Below are 26313 nucleotides of genomic sequence, written 5' to 3' on the forward strand. Positions count from 1 at the left end.
GCGCGGCCCTGTGACCGGGAGGAGGCCGACAACCGCAGTCTTATCAACTGCCGCAGGCCGGGTCGGGCCTGGGCTGCCGCGGGCCTCCGGCTGCCGGCCCATGGGCGGCGGCGGCGGCTCGGAGGCGCCTCCTCCTGCCGCAGACCCGCGCGGCGGGGACCGGCTGCAGCAGTAGCGCCGCCGCTGCCTCGGCTCCGCCGCGCCGGCCGCATGGCGGGCTACGCGCCGCGCCTGCCCTGGCTGGTGCCGCTGCTGCGGCGGGCGGCACCGCCACCCCCTTGGGCTCGGGCTGCCGGCGGGGCCCCCGGCCTTCGCTCCCCGCCGCGTCCGGCCAGCAGGTGCGGGCCGCCCCCCCCGCCGCTGCTCCTGCTGCCGCCACCGCCGGGCTGCCGCCGCCGCCTCCTCCTTCTCCCGCCGGCGGCGGGGAGCAGCGCCCCGCGCTCCCTGAGCGCCGCCGCGGGCGCGGAGCCGCCGGCGCCGCCGCGGGGGGCTGCGGGCACCCCGCCGCGCTTCGAGGCTCGGAGGCTACTGGCCCTGGCGCACCCCGAGCGCTGGAGACTGACAGGTACCGGCCGCGGCCCGGCACTACCCCAGCGCTGTGCCGGGGGCCGCCCTTGGGGCTTTGTCCGAGCGGGGAGGGACCGGCGGGGCGCCGCAACTGCGCGGGGCTCCTTTCGCCCCGCCCGGAGGGTCTCCCAGGGCTGAGCTGCGCGGCGGGCCGGGTGCTCAGCCAGGGTGGGGGTCCTGTCCGCGCCGCCCAACCGCTTGCCCGCGGCGTGGGGGCCGCTGCCTGGGGGGCACAGCCCGGAGCGACCCGCGGCCGGGGTGCAGGAGAAGGTCCTATGTCCCTCTGGAATCAGCGCATCTGGTAGCATCAAAGCACAACGTGAAATCTTTGAATGGGCATTTGGTAATGTGTAAAAAGCTAAAATCGTGTATCCTCTCTCCTTGCCGTTGCTTCATTTGCTGTTGCTTTGAAGGGAAGGCAAAAGTTTTGGAAGTTACAGAACTTTGGTTCTAGTAGGGTTGGTTAATGCCTCTCTGCATGTTCAATGCTCACTTCACACCCAGCCTGCAATAAACCTAAGCCTGTGACTGTATAGAATTAAGTAAAAAGGACAACCCTAAGCTTTTTTTAAAAAAAGAGGGATCAATTTGACTTTCTGTCTCCTAGGAATTCCTTGCCTAGAACTTCTGTAAGTTGTTTTGAAAATGGTTCATTTATTTATTTATTTTAGTATCTGATGAAATCAAACACCACGATTGTATGAATTGCACCCATACCAGAATGATACTATCTACAAAGAGTAGAGACAAACTTTTCTTGATACTGCTTCTCATGGGGACAAGAGGACAATAGTTGCTAGTAAGATAACAACATCAAATTTTGTGGGGGTTTTGGATTGTTTGGGGGTTTTTTAAACCATCTTTAGCAGTGCAAAGAGTGTATCATTGCAGTGTGAGGCCTTCGCAAAAATTTGGGTAGTTCCCACAGAATGGGTAAACGGTGTTTGAAAGAAAAGAGATGAGGGAGGTAGACTTACATAAAGAGGTGATTTTATGGAATATGAAATACATTTTATTCCCTGTGGATAGTTACAGAGCTTCATTACATGTTGGCAATACATAGCCAAAATAATGTGGATACAAATGAATTTTTACAAGAAATTAGAATCGTTTCTATGCTGTGAACCCCTGTTTTATGTGGGTAATACCACTATCTTGGTTGTGCAGAGTAAAAGTATCCTTGCCAACTGTATCCTGGGGTGCATCGAGCACGGCATTGCCAGCTGGTCCAGGGAGGTGACTGTTGTGTTCTACACTGCACCAGTGTGGCCTCACCTTGAGCATTGTGTGCAGTTTTGGGCACCACAGTACAAGAGGGACACAAAAATGCTGGAGAGCATCCAGAGAATGGTGGACGGTCGGAAGGGAAAGTCTTATGAGGAGAGGCTGAAGTCCCTTGGTTTGTTCAGCCTGGAGAAAGGGAGGCTGAGGGGAGATCTCATTGTGGTCTATGGCTTCCTGACAAGGGAGAGCGAAGGGGCAGGCACCGATCTCTCTGGTGACCAGTGACAGAACCTGAGGGAAAGGCATGAAGCTGCGACAGGGGAGGTTCAGGTTGGATATTGCGAAGAGGCTCTCTACTGAGAGGGTGGCCAGGCACTGGAACAGGCTCCCCAGGGAAGTGGTCACAGCACTGAGCTTGGCTGAGTTCAAGTGTCTGGACGATGCACTCAGTCCCATGCTCTGACTTGGCTGTCCCTGTGTGAGCCAGGAGTTGGACTTGATGATCCTTATGGGTCCCTTTCAACTCAGGATAGTCTATGAAAGTAGGGGAACATTGATGGGACTGGGCTGGATAGAGAGAGAAAACTGTGCAGTAATGTTTCAGTCTTGCTCAGGATTATTTTTCTTCATTGGTTTATGGACTAAAAAGTAAAAAGCCTTTTACCAGTCGCTAATGTTCAGTCTTCAGATTTCGGTGAAGAAGTGAGTAACTGGTTACCTGCTGAATTTATGACCAAGTTCTTTGTTTTTCCCATGGAAACTAAAACAAATAAATAAACCAGTTAGTTGAAGGATGGCTTTTAGGAACCAAAGCCTCCTAACTAACTGAGATCCTAATTTAATTCCTTTTACTGGGCACTTGCTGTCAGCTTGTTTATCACAGGCCAGGTATAGTATACTTGTTTGTAATTGTGTTTTAAAATAGGGCTGATTATTCTTAACCTATGCAGTCTGCTGATGGTTTTATCTAAGTAAATTGACTATCACAGTTACTGAAAATCAGCTACATGCAGTTTTATCTTTTGAGATATCAAAATGTCCAGTATTAATGTTCAAAAAAACCCCCAACCCCACAACACAACAATTTGATAATATCAAATCATGAGAATTGGAAAAAATACACTTGTGTAATAATTGCTTTTTAATGTTCTGTTGGTCTTGGCTTTGGCAGAGGAGAGAATTCATGTAAAAATTTTCTTCTTGTATTGATACCCTACTCAATTACAACTTAACAACAAAAGTTTTCCTTTAAGCAGGAGGATGGAAAAACTAACAAGGAAAATACTTCGGTCATTGTAGGTGGAGGGATAACAAGTATGGGTAAAAGGCCTTGTTGGTGTCGGTAGGGAAATCACATCTTATTGTATCTAAAATATGTTAAAATATGTTGCATTTTGTCCCAGTTGCATCTTTGTACTGAGAAGCTAGTCCTTAAAAACTTAGTATCAGTGGATTTCCTGTTTTCAAAGAAAGAGGAAGGTTAGTGCTTTCACTGCATAAAACAATTAAGCTAGGGTAAAGCACTTAATTTCCTCTTCAAGTCCATATAAGTGGTAAGCAAATGTTGTGGGATGTCCTCAGATGCTTTACAGATGAGACTTTGTTTTGCAAGAAGGTTGAGCTCTTACAAATTTTTTGTATTTCATATAACCTGTAATTGGTAACAGGAGTGTATAGTGTTACCACTGTGAACTGATACAGACTTTTTCTGTGATTCCATGTGGCTCAGGCCATGATATTCTGCTCGTCGCTGTTTGCGCTGAAATACGTGGTCACAGGGATGATGATGGAGGCCTGGGCAGCAGAGTATGATTTGTGAGGCAGTTGAGCAAGACTAGGATCTCCAGTCTTCTTGTGGTGGGGAAGTGGTGTCAGCTGAGGAGGTGCAGGTACACAGGTGCTTCAGTTGTGACTGGCACCAAAAGAGACAGTCCCATTTGGTTTTACACAGGGCCTTTTCATTGTCTGCAGGTTCAGGAGGAAGCAGCACCCACTGTAATACTGTCCTTGCAGAAGGAATTTATGACCCTCCAGAGGCTGTTAGGCATGAAAATAAATCTACCAAATATTTAACTGCCAAGAAACACCCCCAAAAATCAATGTAATATGTTCCATGTTTCATCTACAGTTACTTCTAGAGTTTGGTAGAGCTGTGAATACATTGTAAACAGACATGAGTGTTAAATTTTGCTGGTCTTAACAACAGTGGCATAATGATGGCTAAATACTATGATGAGAATTCACTCTGTTTTGCCACAGTTTTGTGCAGTGAAATGAGGAGTTTGCAAATTCTGTAATACCTCCCAGGTTTAACAAGGGAGGGAAGTAGCTTTAGCCATTCTTTGGCTGATCCTCTGCAGTCAGGCCAGGTAAACCTGTATCTTCAGTTAAATTCAATTCCCAGGGAAGAGGACAGGGCCATTGTTGGAAATTATTAAATCCTGCTGTGTGTGCACAGCCACAAAAACGCCTTTTCAAAATTATCCCTTTTATTTCCTTCTGCCTCCTCAGTTCCCGCTGTGAGAATCTCTCTGTTGTGCTTTATCCAAACCACACTTGAAGAAAACAATAGTTCTATTGAATTGAAAAGTAAGCACAAGGAACTCTGAAATTTTTAATCCTATAGCAAAGTGTGCCCTTTCCCTGTATTACACTTCCTACGCACCGAGGCAAAGAAAGGTTGGTTTTGGACACAGGTCTTGTCTAGAGATGTGCAAGAAATGTTATTTCAAAAGTTTTCTTTTAGAATTTTGGACATAATTTGTAATAACTGTTTTCCTGTGGGTTGAATTTTACCATTAATGTGTTATTCATAATCTGATTTTTCTGTACTTTAAAGTTCTATCGGGTGATATGCTTTCTCATCCTTGAATGAGAAATATTGGATTGCTGTAGATTTATCTTTTGTGGTTTCCAATAAGGAATAAATGCCTGTAAAATCAATTCTTAAAGAAAGGCAATTAAAATGTTGTACCAAAGACTATCTCCGTTTTTTTAGGTTTATTATTTGTAATGTAGTTCAGAAAACTGTTTTAATAATTCATTTGATTTGGAGGACTGGGGTAGTGAGCAGCTTGAATATTTTGTAAATGATGCAGAAAGAAATGTAAAACACATCAGCTGTGAGTATTGTGACTAGGAAGTCATGCTTTTGGTTATTTATACTTATTCAAGGTGACATTTTTTATGTCAAGTACTTGAGTAGGCGTATCTTTGAGAGCTTCAGTTATTTTTAGGAAATTAAATTGGGCAGATAATATGTATTTAGTTTGTAGTAACATTTAAATGGTTTAATTTTGAAACTTTTGCTCTTCCAAGCTTTGTAGCATGACTTTGAACATCAGCAGGCAATCCATGCACTGTTAAGGATTTACTCACCCCTCCTCCCCCCCCTTTAAAAATTAATTAAAAGTCAAACAAGTGGCATTTCTCTGAAAAAAACAGTTTTCATACACCCATTCCAACCTTGACGTTAATTCTGCAGTGTACATAAAAGGAAGGAAACAAGTGAGAGCAGAGGGAGGACTACCCATCTCTTTGGAACCTGGATTGGACCCCGCCTTGTGAATCTTGCTGTGCTGTCACCCAGTAGCTAGGAAATTCCTGGCCAAAATTTGGATTCACCTCTCAAGTCCACATATGTGGCCACTGTTTTTGTTACTGTCTTTAGTTACTGCGCGTCTAAAAGTGACTGAACACCCGCGCTTAACTTGAAATTTCTGAAGGCAATTCCTGCGGGTTTAAAATCATCATTCCAGTATGTATGGTATATTTAGGGGTAACTTGCTGATTGTTTTCTCATGTGTGGGGTTTACAGAAATCAAATAGGCTACGTGTTTTCTTGTTCCTCCAGTTTTTCTTCTGGTTTTGTTGATGTTTGATATGAAACTTAAAAAAGGTCCAATCAGCCTTGTAATTCTATCACAAAAAGGTTGCTCTCTGTGGCTAGTGGCTGCCAGTTCCGTATTTTAAATTGGTGATGAACTGTTAATGAAGTTACTTAAGTAAGACATTGCAGAAATGGTAGCTGCTGACTGATGTAAGCACTTAGGTGCTTACAATTTCATTTCTCTTCAGAATGTTTTTGCTGCAGTATTTGTGTAAATGTGAAGATAGAAAGACTAATAGCTAGATTGCTATGCCATAAAGATGTCTTCTATGCAGGATAGATATGAACAAGTTAAATTCTTTTAAAGACATGGTAGTAAAGAAAAAGCCCTACTCTCTCCTGCAAACCTAGACTTTCTTACTTTTGAACATTTGGCAATTAGAAACTTTTTATGGCTGATAAAAATCAGTATTGTGAGGAAAGACAATAGAAATTTTAAGGTATTTTATCTTTTAAAGGAATTCTGCTTTTGACATATCTCCAACTTAACTGTATGGGTGCATAATTAATGGTTTATGCTATTTTTGCATGCTGTGATAAAATACAAAAATTGCTAGTATTTTCCTAATTTTCTAAGTGAGCTCTCTACTTCTGCTTTATCTGAAGTACAGACTGGTACCTTGTCCTCTAGTAGTCCAGGGAAGCTGTTGAAAACATTGAGGATTCTAGTCTGGCTATATGAGCTATCCTTTTATTGTGGATTTTGATAGGATAGCAAGCTTTTAGAAGTAAAAATGATAACATACCCCTTCCCTCCCCACCACACAACCTGAATTGGTTTTACATTTGTGTGTGGGTGGTGACTTCTCCAAATATATTTCCAAAATGGCAAAAAACCCTTAAAACACCCCAAACAAAAAAAACCCCTGCAACCCCCCTCCCCATTTTGTTGGACTCATAAACAGGCCTGTTTGTGACAAGCAATTCTGGGGTATCTTGAACAGACTAGCTTGTGATACTGTTTGTCATGATAATAAATTATAAAATAGAGATACCATCTTTCCCAAGAGAAAGTGAAAACGCTTGCTTACAGTCAGAGGCAAGCCTCCGTCTTTGCTTTCAAGCGGAGGTTTCTCACAGCTCTGAACAGGCCTTCCATCGAGGCTCTGTGCCTTGCTGCCTCTTCTGCCTTCCCTCCTGTGCACAGTGGCAGTCTTACTTGCTCTTCCCTTTCTCGGACTTCCTCAAATCGCTGTGGTCTGCTCTGCCTGGGAGGACACTTCTATTAAGTATCTTCTCTGAAAGCTCTTCCAACAAACCCCCTCTAGCCTACGCTGCAAAGGCTCCTTGATACTTTGTTTGCGAAGGACTCCTGGCAGGTCTGTCCCGTTTGATCATAGAGGCCTCACTGGGGAGCCACTGAGGATAGGATGATGTCTGTCAAATCCTGAACATCTTGTGACTCAAAGAACAGACTTTCTTCAAGATGGTGGGCTGTTTCTCTAACTTACGTCATGTCAATGATCCAAGCATGAGGGATGCCACTAACTGATGCTTCAGGGTTCACTCCTGTGCTGGTATCACACTATGCCATCCAAACCCTGAACAGTGGTCTTGTTCTTGAGGTATTATCACAAAGGTATTGTTTGTCTCTCTTGTTTAATTCTGTCCCACAGCAATTTTTTGCAACTGTTCATTTCTTCACTGTTGTATAATCCTGGTCAGTCAGATGACCCAGAGTATGACAGTCCTTTCATGAGCTGTCTTGAAGAAATTTTCAGTAAATTGTGCAACTGCATTGCTATTGTACCAAAGAAAACAGTCTGCAATTTGGAAACCCAAACTGTTCTTTTGTTCTTAAAGAATAACAAAATAAAGGAAAATACACCACAGATTGTATAATTACATCAAACTGCCCTTAGAATACTCATACAAATTTTTTCTAAAAACTGTGATCATCACTGGAAATAGTAACTGGCAGGATGCCGTAAATGGACAGTACCTGCGAATGAAGACAGTTCCACTCAAAAAGCTAGCAGCTTTCTGAAATACCCCAAGAATGCAGTATATAACCATGCCATCAGACATGAACTAAATTTTTTTCTGAGCACAGTAGTACAGTTGTTCTGAATAATAGAAGGAGGACGATTCTAAAAATAAGAAGTGCAGTCCAGGTATCATGTATGAGTTTAACACAGAAAGAAACCCATAGCAGTCATACCTAACTTGTACTTTCTCACGTACTGAACTGGGTGAGAAGAATGCGCTGGTAAGAACCAGCAAAACTAGAAATTTTCAATGTCTTGGCAGTGTTTTTATATGTGGAAAATTGGTTTATGATTCTTTGAAGTCACTTAGTCCACGTCCAGAAGAGAGGTTTCTGATAGGTCTGCCTAGTTACTGCTTCTAAACATCCAGATTTATCAGTTGGTGACAAGTTCCTTGCACTCAAATACATCTACTATGAAATGAAGTTGCAGACCTGCTGTCAAGAAGAAACCCCACATTAGCCTAGACAGAGAACATGTTGATCTTAATAGCGACAAAGGCATCATTTTGTCTGTGCAGCGATCTGGATTTCTGTGCAGGTAGGCAAGCAAAATGTTTGCCTAACATTTCCAGGAGGACTGCTCAGCTGCTGCCGGAGCCAGCTTGCCTTGTCTTTGCTCCTGTTGCCACTTTGATGTAGCCCTCGTCTTACAAGTTCAGTTGATCTGACTCATTTGCCTTATTTTCATCTCGTAGCCCACAGAAGAGGTTCACTGTAAAAAATAAAGCTTCCAAAATACACTCTTTTGTTTGACATTATTTTCTTGTTAAGAGAATAAGCTATGTGAAATAACGTTTACCCTGACCTTTTTTCTGCCAGTAACAACCTTCAGCGTTAGTCAAGTGTCTTCATATCTAGTTGCTGAACACCTCATACTCCTCCCTTTAGTCAGTTATCACAATGACAGCTGCTGTTTGAGGAGATAGGAGTGTTTGCTGACTCCTGTTTCTTCAATTAGTGAACAGTTTAAAGCAACAACACAAAAATCAACAGCTGGCATCTGTGCTATTTTCTAGTTGTTCCACTGGTGTAATCAAAGTGAGAGTTTCAATTAGGGAATTTTATTTTGCATGTGATTTGTGGTTAAATTAATACAGACAGGTATATTGCTTAAAGGGAAATTTAGAAGCTTTCATCTTCAGGACTACACTGTTTCAATATATCTTTGAAACTTTAATGTTTCAGTAGTTTAATAGTCTTCCGTTTATGTACTAGTTTTTGCTTTTAGTTCAGTTAAGGCTGTTGGAAATAATTGCAGTGAAAGCTATGCTGGTTTGAATGAAGGAGAGCCGAAGGTCAGTAAATCCAAGCCAGGAAGGCTGTACCGCTGGAGACATTCAGGGTTTTTAGCCATACAGTGCTCTTCAGTGAATATGCAGTTGTCCAGTTCTATCCATAACTGAGAAATTGCACTAGTAGAGACTGAGCTGCCATGCAGCACTGTGCTCGTAAACAATGCCTCCAGCTGCCTTGCAGACCAGCTTTTCCTGACAGGAGGTGACCTGGCTTTTATTGGATTTTTCCCACTGCTTCCCAGCTTGAATATACCATTGCAGCCAGCCTGTTAATAAGGTCACTCATTCTTAGGATGTTTTAGCTAGTAAATAATACGCTTCTAAGATGTGCCTATGGTATAGATCACATAAGCTTGCAGCAGGAAGGCTTTCCCTTTCTATTCTGGCTTCTTTTAGTTTCTGTAGCTTGAAGTCAAAGATCCGAGTCCTTCATCTTTAACGCGCTTGCTGGCTTGAGTGTAACACAATGGAAAGAGGGCAAATGGATCTTGAATAAGAACCACAGGCAGCAGGTTGGACACAAGAGCAAGGATTCAGCTTGTTTGGGCAGCATGTGGAGCTCTCCCAGGTCTGCTCTGGGGTACTGCAGTGAGGTTTCTTTCAGGTGGTGGCAGGTATGCATGTTTTGTACCTTGAATTCTTGGTCATAAATGCACAGCTGTATTTACACTTCAAGTGTAAACTGAAACAAAGCTTTCCATATGTGTGTGGAGGTGGTAAGAGGTATCGAACCATCTGTGACAGATCTTAGAAACACTGCTTACAGTGGTGCACTGCTGGGAAGCAGTCTTCTGTCTTCATCACAGAAGTGATACAAGAAACCCAGTAGAACGGAACTAAAACTTAGGCAGCTTCAGTGTGTTTTCACAGTGTCGTCTTGCCTCTTAAAGGCATTATCTGTACTAAGTCTTGTAGCAATCCTATGAATGGTTGCTTTAAATGTGGGGTTGGCTGCTGGAAAATTATGGTATAGAAACAGTATTGTTGTGGTTCAGTGGTTTTCATATGAAGTTTATTCAGTTTTCAATTAAGAGGGTTTTTTTTCTAGTTCTCAGCCTTCTGAGCTTGGCTTGCCTTTTCAGAATTGAGCTGTGCTCTTGGCTCAGGAAATTTCCTTGCAGACCAAAGTTCAAAGGGCTAAGTCTCAGTTCGGTGCAATTTTTAATACTCTGTGGTAGAGCTTCAAACAGTTATACAGGTTGTTCCATGGGTGATCTTGCAACTGGGATTGAAGAGCTCTGCTCATCAGCAAATACACTTCCATTCAAACAGGTTTTCTGGGTTTTGGGGTTGTTTTTTTTTTTTTTTCTTTTAGATCAGCAATAGTAGAGAGTAAAAGAACGAATATATATCAATTTTGCTAGTCAAGAGTAAATCAAATTGGTGTTTGTTTGTATTCCCCAAATAAAATTGCGATTGTTTAGGCAATTCTCAGATCAGATCTTTACTTCAGTCCATTGCCATCTCAGAAATAGATAGCTGGAAGCTTTGTTACAGTAGCAAGCATGAATAATGAAAACCAAACCAACCAGGAGTGAGGGATTGTGTGAGAGATAGGGGAGACTTGCTAACTGTGAATGCTCTCTAAGGATGACATCTGTGAAGTGTTAACTTTGTCGGGTAGTGGTGAGGAAGGTTAGACAACAGAAGCATTCCAGGACTGTGATTGTATACAGAGGCTTTCAGGAACTTCAAACATACTTTGACTAAGCTAATTTATGTAGTGACTTAAAATGTCCCGTCCAGAACTCAGCCTAAAAGAATGTTGATTATTTAATGTCCATACACACAAGCTTAATAGAAATTTCAAGTGAAAAATTGCTTCATATGCACTATTTATGATCTTGCAACTTAATTTTTCTTGTTGATTTACAGCTGCAGTTGGCTTTCTGACAGTTTCCAGTGTCATTACCATGTCAGCCCCTTTCTTCCTGGGTAAAGTTATTGACGTTATTTATACAAATCCCAGTGAAGAATTCACTGACAGCCTGACCAGCCTGTGTGCCTTGCTGAGTGGAATCTTTTTATGTGGTGCTGCTGCTAATGCTACTCGTGTCTACCTCATGCAGACTGCAGGTAAAAACAGAAGCAAAAAGTGCTACTGAGAGTCATCTTTTTTTTACAGAGTCAGGATATCTAATGATCTGCAATAAATTCTTGGCACTGCCTGAAAGATCCTCTTGGAATCAGTAGCTTTTTTTACCAGATCAAAGGTAAACGAATAGTGCAAAGATAAGTATGCTGGAATAATCGTTCATTTTTATTTACTGTTTGTGACATCTTAAAGCTGACTATCCTGTTGTGTATTAAAGCTCTGTAACTCTTGTGTGCTTTGGTTGATTGCCTTCTGTTTCTGACAGGACAAAGAATCGTGAAACGTTTGAGAACAACCATGTTCTCCTCTATTCTGAAGCAAGAAACCGCTTTCTTTGACAAGACCAGAACAGGAGAGTTGATCAACCGCTTATCTTCAGATACAGCCCTCTTGGGCCGTTCAGTGACTGAAAACCTTTCAGATGGGCTCAGGGCAGGAGCACAGGCATCTGTGGGAGTTGGAATGATGGTATGGTGGTCTCTTTCCTGCTTGTCACTTCCTGTACTTTCAAGTTTGTTTCAGTTCTGTTTGTGTTTCAGTTCTGTGAAGTGTGAAAGTGATTCAGTACAGAAACTGTTTGGTGACCTTGGATACAAGTGTGTTTCACCAGTTACCCTTGTACTGCACTGCAGTATTGCATCAAGTAAACTTGATCTTTACTCAAAAGCCAAAATATGGAGAACGAGGGTTTTAAATGAACTGCTGTTGCTGCTGAATTTATCAAGCAAAGTATAGTTGGCAAATAGCCAAACTATTCTTACTGAAGGTATTAAAATCAGTGATAACATTCACACAGTGTTAGGCAAAATAGGGTGTGAAGGGCCTGATGTAAAAGTCATTCAATGTGGTTGATTCTGGGTAAGGCCTAGGTGACCAAAGGCAGTACTGAATATGAAATTACTTCTCAGAATTTTACACCAAGTGTAAGTCTTTCTGCTTTAGTCTGTCAGTTAATGAAGGCTTTAGTCCAGTGCATCAGTTAATAATCTTTAGTGGTGATTTGATTTATATAAAAATCTGACTTTGCTTGTTGGTTTTGTGGCAATATTTTTTTTTAATGCTCATCTGAGAAAGGATACATTGGTGACAATTACCTTAAAGGAAAGTGTGTTAATTTCTACTGTCTACCTGGAGTTAAAAACAGATAACAGGAAGTCTCCTCATAAAAACAAGCTTCCAAGTTTGATGTTATTAGAAACTGAGTTTCCACTCTGAAGCTTTAAAGCTTCAGACTGAGTGACTTTGTCACTGATAAGAATTAGGGCTTTCTGTATTTATCGAAGCAATTAGAGTCTAAGGCTTTCATTTAACTATGGATTAACTGGAATAACTTTATATAAGACATTTTACTCAAAAATGCTGCCATGATGTGGTGTTCAAAGGTAGACTGTAAAAGCTTGCCCAGAAAGAAGGTAGTATTATGAAAAAAATTATAAAGCCTGTCCATTTAGCAAATTTTTATATTTTTCTGGACGTTTTGCTGTTTTCAATACAGAAATCAAGATGAAATGAAAACACATTAGATCTAATTTAAGTAAATCTTATGAAAGGCACCTACTTAGGAGCTTTGATGATGATTGCTTTGAGTGATAAGGCTTTGCAACAGTAAATTAAATCCATTATTCCAGGTTTATGAGCGTTTGTGGGTGTTAGGGAGCAGTGGTGACTCCCCCTGTGCCTCAGCTACTCAGAAGTAGCATACGGTGTTTCTCTACTCAAACTTTTTGCACTGCACCATCTATGTTAAAGCTGTGAAAGCGCTTTAGACACTATGTAACAGCTTATGTCTCTCAGCATCCCCGAGGGGTTTCCTCCTCGGCCTGCTTACTGGCAGGTTAAGACACTTGGCTAAGACCACACAGCAAACCAGCGAGAAGGCTCGAAATGAAAACCAGGCGCCTTTGTTCTAACTGTGGGATGCATTCCCCAAATGCTGAGGAGGAAGGGATATGATGCCTGGAAGAAATAAAACATGATAAATGGACGCATGGCAGCACTAAATTACAGCCCTACTAGTTTCAGAATACTCGAGCGCGGGAAGTTGCGTTTCAGTACTCCGGTGGGTTGGTTTTAATCTGAACACTAACCCCTGACACATACCTTTTTCTTCTAGTTTTTTGTGTCTCCTAGCCTTGCTGCATTTGTTCTGAGTGTTGTGCCACCCTTAGCCATCCTGGCTGTGTTTTATGGAAGATATTTGCGAAAACTTACTAAATTGACCCAGGATTCTCTTGCAGAAGCAACACAGGTAATCTTTTAACAGACACTTTCCAGTTAACTTCAAAGTTGCTGTAGTTTATTTAGGTTAGTATCTCTGAAGTACAGATCTTCTGAAGATAATTGTACTGTTCATTGCCCTAAGCCATGCTGAGCCTTTAGTTTAGCACCTGAATTGTATGAAAGGTAAACTTCAGTAACACTTCATAGATCTCAAAAAAAAACCCCTACTTTGTAAAGAGCTGTGCATAACAATATATTATGGAGGTACCAGGCCTTGAGAATTTGTAATTGTAGGAAAGGATAGGAAGATTAGGCTATAGCTGTGTGAGAACATAAAAAAAATTGACCCATGAAGTTGTGTGTGATTTCATACCTAGGTTTCAAAAGCATGATTATGGTTTGAAGTCATCAGAAACACATTAGATGGATCTGTCTTGCTTGCAATTCCCTCTCTGGAATGATTCCTTGGTGTTTGACCTTACTGTCAGGTCTCTAATGTTTATGAGGCTGGACTTTTTTAAAAATTTTTCAGGGTATCTCAGCACGCACCCAAATATAGAAAGTAAAGGAGGCTGCTGTTTCTAAAGAGGCTTTTTTAGAGGGGCCTTCACTGTGTTTCCTAAGTGGGCTGAAATAGTGCAAAGCACTATCAGAGAAATAGTAGTGAAAGTGACCTGTTTCCTCACAGGCTGATGGTGAGGAAACACAGTTAAAATGCATAGAGATATAATGAGGAAAGAACTAGTTAAAATAGCTGCAGTTGTCAGCTGTTTTAAACTGGGGATGTCCTATGCAGGACATCTGCAAATGGACCATGCAGGAGGAAGGTTAGCACTCTTGAAGAAAAGAAACACATGCTGTGTGGAAGGGAAGCTCATGTCTTTCTAAACCAGGTGTGGGACTTCACATGAAGAAGCAATTGTAGTGTTCCATTCAAATTTTCAGGTTGAATGGGGGATGGAAGAATTAAATTTTTGTATTGTATTTTTACACACAAAAAAGGGCCTAGTTTTCTTTGTAAGCCCATCACAGTGTTTATTAACAACTTAGTCTGGTTACAGTTGCGGTAATTTTTGAACTAATACTTTGCAGTTTAGAAGTTAAAATAAAATACTGACTTGAAGTGGGACATTAGTAGTTGAATTAAATTAATTCCCTCTGATTTTTGATCAAATGAGAGGAGTTGTTTCAGGAAATAACAGCAGGCTTTTTTGCATGATTTAATTTGGAATAGAATATTCTTTATTTTTCCTCTTTCCACCATGTTCTTGCAAGTTACTGTGAACAGTAATTTTCTTATGTGTGTTGTTCACATCAAATTAAGTTGCTTTTTTAACCCTACTTTTATATTTTTCTTTCTCTTTTTCTTTTACTTAAGGCAATCTTGAAGTTCTTTTCAACTGCCCAGGCATGCAATTTACTTTTAACTTAGTAGAATTAAATAAAAAAAAAAGGGGGGGGGGGAGACAGTGGGGGGAGGAAGGCAGGGAAAATTTTCCAGTGGTATCCAAATGAATGTTTTTGAGGATAAATGTAGTGATACTGGTTTAACTTTCAAATTTCTGTAATACAAACGTTTCAAATTGTGTATCTGTGTGTGTTTGGCTTGTTTTCTGCTGCAATGCAGTTGGCTGAAGAGCGTATTGGAAACATAAGAACAGTTCGAGCTTTTGGGCAGGAAGTGTCTGAAACGGAGAAGTACACAAAGAAAGTGGATTACGTGCTGCAGCTGGCTAAAAAAGAAGCACTAGCTCGGGCAGGCTTCTTTGGAGCAGTAAGTGCATTTTGATGACAGTAAACCAACTGTGTTCTGCCAATTGTCAATAATTACAAAATTTGTGAGAATACTTATAAATCTGCAAATAAATTCTTTGAGTATAAACTGAATCTACACGAAACTGTGGGAAGACTGGACTTAAATCAGTCTAAATTGCTGTGAAACTTTACCTTAACATGCAGTGGTGTGATAAAGCCAGTCTCATATTTCTGCCCCACACCCCATAGCTTTGTACTCTTTATCTGAGCCCATACCTCCTATTCAGGGAGCTAAAGCAGTGGAAACCTTCCCCCACCCTTAACGTTTTACAGGTTTGGCTTCCCAGTGAGGTAAGAAGGAAGCTGGGGAGCGGAGCGTGCACAAGGAGGGAGATTGGGACTGTTTTTTCCATGAGATTTTTTTCTAAAATGGTACTATAACTGAAGACTTATCAACTCTTCTCTTTTAATGATGGTTGAAAATAATGATTGGTGTTCCTTTCCATCTCAGGGTATGAGGTTAAAAAAAAAAAAGCAAACCAAGCCCAAACTGACCAAAAAAAGTATTACTCGCCTTTTGAGCACTTGGATAGCACAGTGCAGTGCTACTTGATGTCTGGCTGGCTGTTGGCTCGATTTGCTTTAGAATTGTTTTTGTTCAAATTTAACTCAGTCCTCTCAAAATCTAAATATCCATAGTATTAGAATTCTTTTTAGAAGGAAAATTCTGAAACAATGTTTTAAAGGATAAAGTTTAACATGTGTGTGACAAAAATCTGCCTTTTCCTCTGTTTTCCTTAGACTGGCCTTTCTGGAAACTTAATTGTCCTCTCAGTCTTATACAAAGGAGGATTACTAATGGGCAGTGCCTACATGACAGTTGGTGAACTCTCATCTTTCCTAATGTATGCTTTCTGGGTTGGAATAAGCATTGGAGGTATGGAATGGAAATTAGATTTTCTTCACTTCAAAGCATTACAGTCAGTATGGAGGTGGAAGGGAAGAAGCTCTTAAAAGATCTGACTTTCTTAAAGAGTCTCTTCCAAATTATCTTCCCAAGAAATCGTACTTTTATTTTTCTGAAGAGTTAATGAAAATAGCGATTTAGAACTTAATTTTACTATAAGCCTTCCATTTTCCCAAAGGAATACAGAGGTTATTTTTTTCAATGTGTGTGTACAACATACATATTACTTTAATTTTCTTTGGGTCTAAATTAAGATACTTGGTACTTGGTATATTGTGTAAAGAAATAATGCTGCTATTATTTTTTTACAGAATATGTGTGTCCACATTAAACATACTCTATTTAGAAAGGCATGCAGAATTTAGCTGTAATTCAGTATTAGAGTGTTTTGAGCTGGAAAAGTAAACAAAGTGCCAGCAGATCACTACACTCTGGTGCTAACCTTTTGGTTTTCCTTACTGACTGACGGCTCCTTGAAGGTCAGGCTCTGTAATCTGCTGGCCCAGAAACAAACTGTCTATCTTTTTCTCAGAGCAGTCCTCACTACTGCATACAGGCCAACAGGAAGATAAGGTACTTCGAAGTTTGACAACTGATTGGAAGGGTTCCTCTTTAACATGAGTCTGTTACTGCTGATAGACCAGCAGGGCAACGCAGCTCATCTGTACTCTTCTAAGACTAAGTCAGATATTGTGGGAAGCATAAAGATGTGCCCGAGGATGAAATGCACAAGCCTGCTTCTTTGGGTATTAAAATTGCAGCCCAACTACAACTACACCCCAACTACAAAACCCCTTTCTCCTCTGCTTAAATCATTAATTTTTGGTCAACAAACAGATACCTGGCACTTTGAAAGCATGGGACAAATTACTGTTAAATAAATTAAAAAAAAAAGACTACAAACACTGATAGAATGTCATTGAATTAATTTTTTTAAAATAAAAACATCTTTTTAATTCTGCTTACAAATATATAAAAAATAAAAATACATATAAAGTTGTAAAAAAATATAGCTCTGCAAAGAGCTCATTCTCATGGGGACTCTGAAATAAAGCTGTCTTGCCACAAAACACACCACCTTCCTTGGTGCCTACAAAGCATAGAAATCTTCAAAGCACAAAGTCATCCACACATACAGGAGTGCATGCAATGAGCTCTGACGTTCACTGCATCGTTTAGGACTTTGCCTCCTTTTATTATAACAGTTTGCTGTGTTTTCTACCAAATACTGAAGACTTATGAAAACTAAAACCATTTTCTAATTAGTATTTGCTGTCCATATTATATAATTTTTTTTGTATGAGTGAAAGTGAATTTGTAAACCTCAATGCCTTAGTTTCAACATGTTCTGTGAGGCTTATGCCTTCTCCCCTGTGCCCTGCTCTAGGATGTTGATGCTTTGGCTTTTTTGCAAGCAGACAGCTTCTCACCATGGCTAGTACCTTGTGTGGCAAGCTTTCAGGTAGTCCTCAGCAGCAGCATGATGAAATGCCCTGCCTACACTTACAGACTCTTGACCTTGTGCTGGGCTTGTTGCTCTGCAAGAATAAACTAGTAAACCTATTTTAATGTATCTTGAGTTGCTTGCTTATATGTATTACCTATTTTTCTGGTGTTTGAGTGTTTTTTTTTTTCTTCAGAATGATTTGGTTTGGAGATATAATTAACTATGGTTGCTATAAGGCTTACTAGTAGCTCTGAAGTGAGATTTGGTAGGATTTGAATCAACATGTCTGATAGTGTGTTGGAATGAAAGATCCCCTACACATCTGATGCTTCAGTGCCGGTGATGAAAAGTGTAATGGAAATTTAATGTCCATCCTATATGGCTGCATAACACTGGTCTGCTTTTTGTTTAGGTCTAAGTTCCTTTTATTCTGAACTAATGAAAGGACTAGGTGCCGGTGGACGTCTGTGGGAACTTATTGAAAGGAAGCCCCAACTGCCATTTAATGGTAGGACCTTGATTTGTTGCTGGACATGGGTTGGTTTTTCTCTTACTGGTCACCAGTACTTCAGAAAGAAGTGTGTGTAACGCTTAAAGGTAGTACCAGCTGGCATTTCTTTGGGGAAAAAAAAAGATAGTCTTACTAGATCTCATTTCTTCTGTCTGTTCCTAACTGTGAAACAGGTGATGAAGACTTCCTTTAATCAGAAGTTTTACAAGCTGACACTTTGGCTGGTTTGGGTTTTTTTTGCCTTTAATTAATTCTGGATATTTAATAATATTCAAATATAGTAAATAAAAATATATGGCCAGCAAAATAAAGATTTACAGCTTTATTGTTTGGAAGCTATGCAACACCCTCCAGTATTGAATATATTTGTACAAACACCGTTTTCCCATCTCCATCCAAGTAGTTCATTGAGCTCCTTGTAGAAGATACTTTGTGTGTGACTTGCTGTTTTATTCCATCACCAGCATCCCACTAGGAAAAAGTAATACCTGAGTTTTCATCAGGTCTGTACGTTGTTAGGAAATGCAGTACAGCAGCACCCAGGTGAGCTGTCAATGCTGGAATTTCCCTAAAAGTTTTGTATCATCCTCTAATTTAGAAACTTTTGAAGGGCTGCTGTAAGAGGAAGAGTCAAAAAAGAACATCCAACATACCTAACAGATCTCATGAGTGAGCTCTGGCTTTAGGGAATAGAGGTTTGCGTTGGTTGATACAGAGGGGTTCTTTTGAAAGGCTGTGCTTCAAATTTCTGTTCTGCTTTTGTCTTCCTGGGCTGGAATTCCTCGAGTCCTTAATCAAGAACAAGTCGCACCAAGTCAGAGTCTGGCCTCTGCCTCATTTCTCTGCACAGCTGCAGGCCTGTCTGTAAGATGCTTTTCAATGTGCATAGACTTTACTTAGCCACTGGAAAGCACCAATGGCCAGAGGCAAGGCAGAGTAGCAGCCATTTGCCCAAAAGGTAACAGCAACAGGCTGATAGAGCACTACACACTCTTGTCCTTAGCGGTGAAGTTGGCTTAAACCCACTGCCATCATTGATGGTCCAGTGCCACACTGCAGTTTGCTGTGCCCTTCATAGACCTGGGGCAACTGTTGATTTCATCATAGTTTGGATGTGATTTTTATTATTATTATTATTTTTAAATTTGGACTATTTCAATGGCCTTTCAGTGGTTTACAGTGGCACCAGTGCAGAGTCAACAGCAGTACTGGAGCAGAAGTTGTCTTCTCCACTGAAGGTGTTGAATTGCTCAATTACACCAACAGCGGACATCCAGAAAGCCATCTTTATTTTATAGACTGAACATAAATTGGTCAGAGTTTCAGATATCCATGTAGCATAGACCTTCCTTTAAGTTTCCTTTTAGTATAAACTAAATACATAGGCAAGGATATAACCCCCTTTGTCTCAGAAAATAATTATAGTTGATTTCTCGCCCACCAGACAATAAAACCAAGAGACTCTTTCTCTCCTGTTCCAACCTGAAACATCTACTCTCTGCCTCCTTAGATTTTATTTTCATGGAACTCCAGATGTTGTTGGTGACAACAAATATTTCGGGAACAGATTATAATATCTTTTTTCCCCTGTATCTAGAAACCAAAGAAGAAATAAGCACAATCCTCTATAGATATTTTTACAGTAATATATAGAGGAAGGACTTGTGGTACCAGACTTCCTGTATTGCAGTAGATTTTAGTGGGTCTGGCCATGGAACAGAGCATGCAATAACTGGAACTGAGAACAAACATAAGCCATTACTTATATAATAGTAAGCCTTTTGCTGCTAGCACAGAATTTAGCAAATAAATTTCTTTTCCCAAAGGAAGACCATTGTGCTCTTAGCTAACAAACAAGTTACAGTATGTACATCCATGGATTAAAGTCAAGGAAGGAGTCTGAAATTGCATGCTCTTGCCTTTGCCATTTCTATGCTACTGCTTATAAACTGAGAGGCTGGAGAAGGGAAGAGAATCTGTGAATAAGCAAAGCAAACCAAATTACTTGCTCTAGGAACAGCAGGACTAATGAAATCTTGATTGCTACTGATGTGTGTCTGGGTTTGCTACTGCTGGGTGTCTGCATTTCTGAGACATGGTTACAGTTTAACCAGACATGGGCATGTGCTACCCTGTGGTGGAGCTAGTTGGGTGTTACTTGTGTACTGCCTGCATAAAGAATTAAGGGGGTTGAGTTGCAGGTCACAAGCGGTACTCAGGTGTTACTCTGGTGCTGCTGGTTTTCAGAAAACTGGTAGGAACTTTGTCAGTGTCACTCTGTCCTTTAGGAATGCAGCAAGCACCAGTGTCCAACTAGTTTGCTCTGGATGGTTATGAGTTGCTGGGATTTAACATGGCTTGGAGAAATTGTTTCTTTTTCTTACCCATTTATACGCTTTTTCTGGTACTGGTAATATTTTAATATAATTGTTTAAATCAAATGCTGCACTCCAGGAAGAAGCTGGTTCTATTTAACTTTGGCAGTTGTCTGTTATTTTGTTATGGTGTTTCAGAAATGGAAATTTTAGTTTACTGTTCCCTAAGAGTTACACCTCCAATTGGTCTTGGAATACACTGTTGTCCTGAAATTACTAAATATACTCTCCACTTAAAAAACACCCACAAAACCAAATAAAAAGTGGCCATTACTGCAACAAACCTGGCAGCAGCTTTATTCCAGTGACAGTCTTTACTTAAAAGCCACGCAGGTAACAGCTAGTGGTGAGGGAACTGCTGTTGTCCAGCGGGGGTGGTGGTGTTTCAGGTGACTTTTGTGGCTTGGTGAAAGTGCAGGAAGTGATCTGCAATGTTTAACTTTTTACATCTGTTCTATGGCAACGGGACTTTGGTCTTCAACAGTGCCATATTATTTAATTGCTCCTAATAGTTTATGTTTAAAATTTAAGATAATTATACTAAAAGTGAGTACTAGTAGGTGTTAGCAAGATGCAAATTCTCCCTCTTGCTGTGAGTAGTCTAAAGGTTCACTACTGCTGAGCAACCTGAATCTGCGTTCAGGAACAAGCGGTGTACCACACCGCTTCAGTCATGGCTGAAATAAACCCCTGTGGCCCTGAATTGTGGCTTGCAGCTATCTCCAGATTTATCATGGCGATAGGTATTTCTGTTGGGTATCTGTAAATCAAGTTCTAGGAGGGCTGAGCTGAGGGGTCTGGGTTTTTTTGTTTCTGTTCACATGTCTCTGTTTTATTCTTTGTCATACAGAGGGAATCGTATTAGGCAAAGACATGTTCAGGGGTGCTTTGGAATTCAAGGACGTTGAGTTTGCATATCCCACACGTCCAGAAACATCAATTTTCAAAGATTTCAGCCTTTCCGTTCCAGCTGGCTCAGTTATGGCTCTGGTTGGCCCAAGTGGCACAGGGAAATCAACTGTTGTATCCCTCCTGCTGAGGCTGTATGATCCTCTCTCAGGTATGTTTTGTGTGTTGCTCTCACTCATGACAACTGGTTCTCTACATCTCAGATGCACCCTGAGGTTTAACAGTTGTGGTTTCTGTGCTTGAGGTCCTGATGGGATTATTCCACTGGTGCACCATGCTTCTTCCCTCTGGGGTGTATGGTTACCTGGTTGTGGTGCCTGCACAGCTTTGGATTTCTGATCCACCAGTATGTGATTCCTTGGGGATGGTTTTTGTCTGCTGTTCTTTCTGTCTCTTTTCAGTACTTGTCAAACACACTTGACTCTACTGTTTCTTAATTTAAGGTACTATCACTGTTGATGGCTTTGATATCCGTCAGTTAAATCCACTGTGGTTCAGGGCAAAGATTGGAACAGTGAGTCAGGTAAGGAAGAAAAAAATTTTTAAGTGAATGAAATAATTTTGTGTAATCAACCAGCTATGCCTCACTTTTCATCTTTTTAATAATAACTGCTGTTGTTCATGCTTTATTCTAAAAATAAGTATTCAGAGCTAGTCCCATTATTCTGTATTCTGTTTTTATGTAATCACAGAGATTAACAGTGTTAGCTTGAAAGAAAAGGGTGCATGTGGAGACTGGAAAGTACATTGTTGCAAATTGTACAGCTATAACCATCTTGATGTCTGCTGTGATTTGTTGAAGAAACTACACAAAGCTTAACATTTAATCACATTTCCTATTAATGGAAGTTGCACAATCATATTTTACACGGCCATTTGAAAACTGACCACCTGTGCTCTTGTGTTGTTTCCAGGCAAACACATTTCCATTAGGAAAGCATGAGAATACAGCACTGTTGGTGCTTACCCCTGTAGTGCCCTATCCTTAGCAACCCCTAGACTCTGAAAGTAGAGAGATGTGTTCAATGGCCTCTTAAAAATAAATTGTTTGACTAATTAAACCATGTAGGTTACTTCCCTCATCCCCCTAGATGCTTCACAGTGCAATTAACCATTAGGCTGATGCTCTAATTAAAAGCATTCTTCCTTTTGAACGTGTGTATTCCACTTGAGTTACCAGTAGGAGATGCATACCGGTATTCATACTATAGCACGTCTCCTCTTCATTTTATAAACAGAGGAGACTTACCTTGTTTCAGACCTTTCCACATTGTACATCACTTGACCTATATCTGGCAGTCCTCTTCTCTGTTTTAAGCTGTAATATAAGTTAAATACACAAAATGCCACAACAACTATGTAGGCATTTTTAAGAGAATCCTTGTTGCGAATGGTAATATGTGGTAAAGTGCACAGGGGAGGTTTTCTGTTGTTAGCTCTCCTCTTTCCGATGAATAGCTCTTTCTGAACTCTTCCTCAAATATCAGAAATAGAGCATTATGTCACGTTTTCTCAGTTAAAAGTCATTTATTTTTTAATTGGCTTTGCCTGCGGTGTTGAGGGGGTTTTATCTGATGTTAATTCAATTACTCTTATCTATACAAAAGAATATGTAAACTAAAAATATTACGCTGCGTCTAGGATGCTGGGATACTACATGCATGTAATTACAGAACTACCATATTAGTTATGTTTTTGAATTTATCAGGAACCAATTCTGTTCTCCTGTTCTATTGCTGAAAATATTGCCTACGGTGCAGAGGATCCTTCTGCCGTGACTGCAGAGGAGATTCAGAAAGTGGCAGAAATAGCTAATGCTGCTAATTTCATCCGAGATTTTCCTAAAGGGTTTGACACTGTAGTTGGAGAAAAAGGCATTCTGCTTTCAGGTACATCTTTACATTGGTTATTGTAAAAAATCTTGATACTGTCTGATTATTTTTTGTTACCAGTTTTTTCTCCAAGTCATGGCCTGGCACAAGTATTAAAAAAAACCCCTCCTTGATCTCCATTACCCTGTGAAGTACATGTCCAGAATTCTGCTCAGCCCAGGCACTGAGTTAAAATTACTTCATGACTGTTTTCATAATTCAATTTACTGAGGTTTTCCCTTCAGGTGGACAGAAGCAACGAATTGCAATTGCTCGAGCTCTGCTCAAGGTAGGCCAGTACCTAAATAGCTACTTATTTACTTGGGGGGGAGGCAGGAAGGGCAGGTGCAGTGGGGTCACTTTTCTTCCAAACTCTGAAACTCTTACTGCCAACTTCATCAAGAAAGTTTGGATTATGGAGGTTTCTTAGGGATTTGAGTATTGGTGATTTTTTTAGTTGTTATTTAATTGGGAAGAGTTCTTAAATGCTGGTTCTTAGGTATGATGTATTTTATCTGTGGGTGAAATACTGCTTGTCGGTTGGCTTTTGTTACTTTTTTGTTACTACACAGTGATACATACACCAGACTCACTGCTCTGCTCCTGTGAAAGATCCACATAAGAGCAGTAAACAGAAAATTGAACTTTTAACCACAGTGCTGCCAAGTATGCATTAAAAATCACCTCCCACCTTTAGTTGGTATCTTTCAAATAGTGATGTGGTCATAGTGTTCTTTTACTTTAGTTTGCAAAATTTAAAAATGGAAGAATGTTGTTTTTCTTTTCTTTTGTCCTCGTAGCATTTAGGCTTCCTAAAAGCAATGCTTTGAATGACAGTTCTTTTGATGAAATAAGCACACTTACTTGGAGGTTTAAGCTGTATGAATCCTGTTCTCTACTGATAGAAATATTCACATCTTGTCCAATTGTTATTATAACCAATTTTACTTTATTCTTTAGAATCCTAAAATTCTTCTGTTAGATGAAGCAACAAGGTAAGAACAAAAATAGACACTTAGAAATTATCTAAAACTCAGATGTGCTCTCCATCCTTTCCTTCTCTGCATGCCCATGCAGAAGTTACCTAGCCCTTGATATTTCTCTACCCACAAAACGAATGTGCTTTCTAGAATGTGTGGCTTCGTTAGGAGAGCTGTGAGAAGAGCTGTTTACACAAAGTGGAAGGATAGGTGGTACCCTGTGTTGTCATTTTTCGTGGAGCTAAACTTGTACTACATAACTTGATTTTGAAACATCTGTTTAAAGCTTTTTTTGTATCTTTAAGTTAAGATCTTGGTGTTGAAAAAGAGATGCTATACTGCAGGATAACTACTTGTTTTTCAATTAATTAATTAATTCACTTAATTAATTTAGTGCTATTTCTCCATGCATATTTTTGCATATGGTACTGTAATGTCTCCAACTTGGATGTGGCACTAAGCATAGCCACAAAGCTTTCCTACAGTTCCACTGGTGGTTCTTCACCAATAGTAAAAAGGGTTTGCAGTTTTAGCAAAATAAGCCTAACACACACAAACCTAACCTGTCTTAAAATAACAAACATCCTCCCTGTTTCTCATCTCTCACTAGTGCTCTGGATGCTGAAAATGAGTATCTAGTGCAAGAAGCTCTGGACCGGCTGATGGAAGGGAGGACAGTCCTCATTATCGCTCACCGTCTGTCCACTATTCAGAATGCCGACTTTGTTGCAGTCCTTGGCCAGGGTAAAATTCTTGAATGTGGGAAACATGAAGAACTCCTTGCAAATCCGAACGGACTTTTCAGGAAACTAATGCAGAAACAAGCTTTTCTTCAGAATAACGATACTTTTATGTTCGATTTACAACCCCAAGAAAAGAATGTAATGAAAGAAAATGTATGAGAGGATGTGTGAATAGTGGAGGCTTACAGACTACAAAGAATATAACTTATGTTTCAGTGATGTAAAGTAAATGTTCTATTTTTCCAAAATGTACAAAATTTCTTTTGAAACTTAAATGTGTTTAAACTTTTTATTGAAAGCTTTTTAATAATTATTGCTACTTTTTAAAATGTCTATCCCTTTGAGAGAATTTCAGTGTATAGGTTTTTCTGCTTTGTGTTATGTTGAGACCATTTAGAATCTTGTTTGCCATAATGCACTGTATGATGATGTGCTGCATTCTCAAGTAACTTCAGTATTTTAAGGGTAATTAAATGACAATCTTATAGTTTTCAAGGAACTTTTGCTTTCTGTGCTTGTCAGTAGTCTTAAAATGCTGCACCAGCATAGTCTCAGAGTTCTGTGTGACTTTCACAGTGCTGCCCTTTTAGTTATCATTTGTTCTGAAATGTGACGGTTGGTTATTATCCCCACCTACAGTTACTGTAGAGAATTACAGAGGAGAAACCTTTCAGGAGTACGGGAGGATGAGTTGGAAGAAAGTTCGTTAAAACACAAAGAAAAAACAACAAAAAACCAACCAAACAAAAAGCCCAGCTGACTTTCCACAAGGACAAAAGAAGTACATTTGTATATTAAGTCAGCATAGGAAGATCTAAAATGCGCTTGCATTTTCTTCCCAGTTCTGTAGTTTCACTTCTCAGATGGTGTCTAAAAGAACATGGTCTTACATATGTAAGTCTATGCCCTTTTTTAAAGCATATGTAAGGGTTGGGGGTTTTTTATTGTTACTTAAAGTTTCATTCCTAGAAATCCCAGGTTTTGCCTAACTACCTTATCAGGGACAATAAGCAAACTACACTCAAAAGCGTAACTAGAAAAATAATTGCAGTGCCTTCATTTGAATAACTGCAGGAGGGTACGTTTGGTAGCAGGGATGGCTTCATGTTTCTGGTTTAAGAATCTCTTCCAACGGAATCCCTGGGGACTTTCTGAAGATGTGAAGTACCACCAGGTAATTTTAAAAAGCTAGAAACTTTCCAGGTCACATTAAAACAGTCATCTATACAAGGACAACTGCTGCTGGAAAACTTCATTGGAAATAGGCAAAAGATCTAGTAGTGCTGGGCAAGCTTAAAATGCTTATCCAACCTGCCATTAATGGCACTTCGTGGAACATAGTGAAGATGCTAAAGAGATTCCTGTGTGGTAAGGAATGAAAATAAAATTACATCCAGATGTAATTAAACACCTATAGTACTGATGACAACATCATCGCTGCAGCAAATGACTGGCATCTCTGAAATAAGCTAAAG

At 40.3% G+C, this 26313-nt stretch overlaps 1 protein-coding gene across 1 annotated transcript; it reads left to right on the forward strand.

The window, feature by feature from the left end:
- Nucleotides 1-210: 210 nt before the first annotated feature.
- ABCB10 (ATP binding cassette subfamily B member 10) lies at nucleotides 211-25313 on the forward strand (the record flags this gene model as incomplete). The annotated part of the gene is made up of 13 exons (XM_084261539.1): nucleotides 211-565; nucleotides 10841-11041; nucleotides 11326-11528; nucleotides 13174-13308; nucleotides 14908-15054; nucleotides 15837-15972; nucleotides 17862-17957; nucleotides 21186-21395; nucleotides 21688-21767; nucleotides 22953-23133; nucleotides 23361-23404; nucleotides 24076-24110; nucleotides 24706-25313. The coding sequence occupies 13 exons, from the start codon at nucleotides 211-213 to the stop codon at nucleotides 24995-24997; spliced, it is 2115 nt and encodes a 704-aa protein (XP_084117665.1). The 3' UTR covers nucleotides 24998-25313.
- Between the last annotated feature and the right edge of the window lie 1000 nt (nucleotides 25314-26313).

The sequence above is a fragment of the Gallinula chloropus genome, assembly GCF_964237585.1.
Source record: "Gallinula chloropus genome assembly, chromosome: 3".
Taxonomy (NCBI): Eukaryota; Metazoa; Chordata; class Aves; order Gruiformes; family Rallidae; genus Gallinula; species Gallinula chloropus.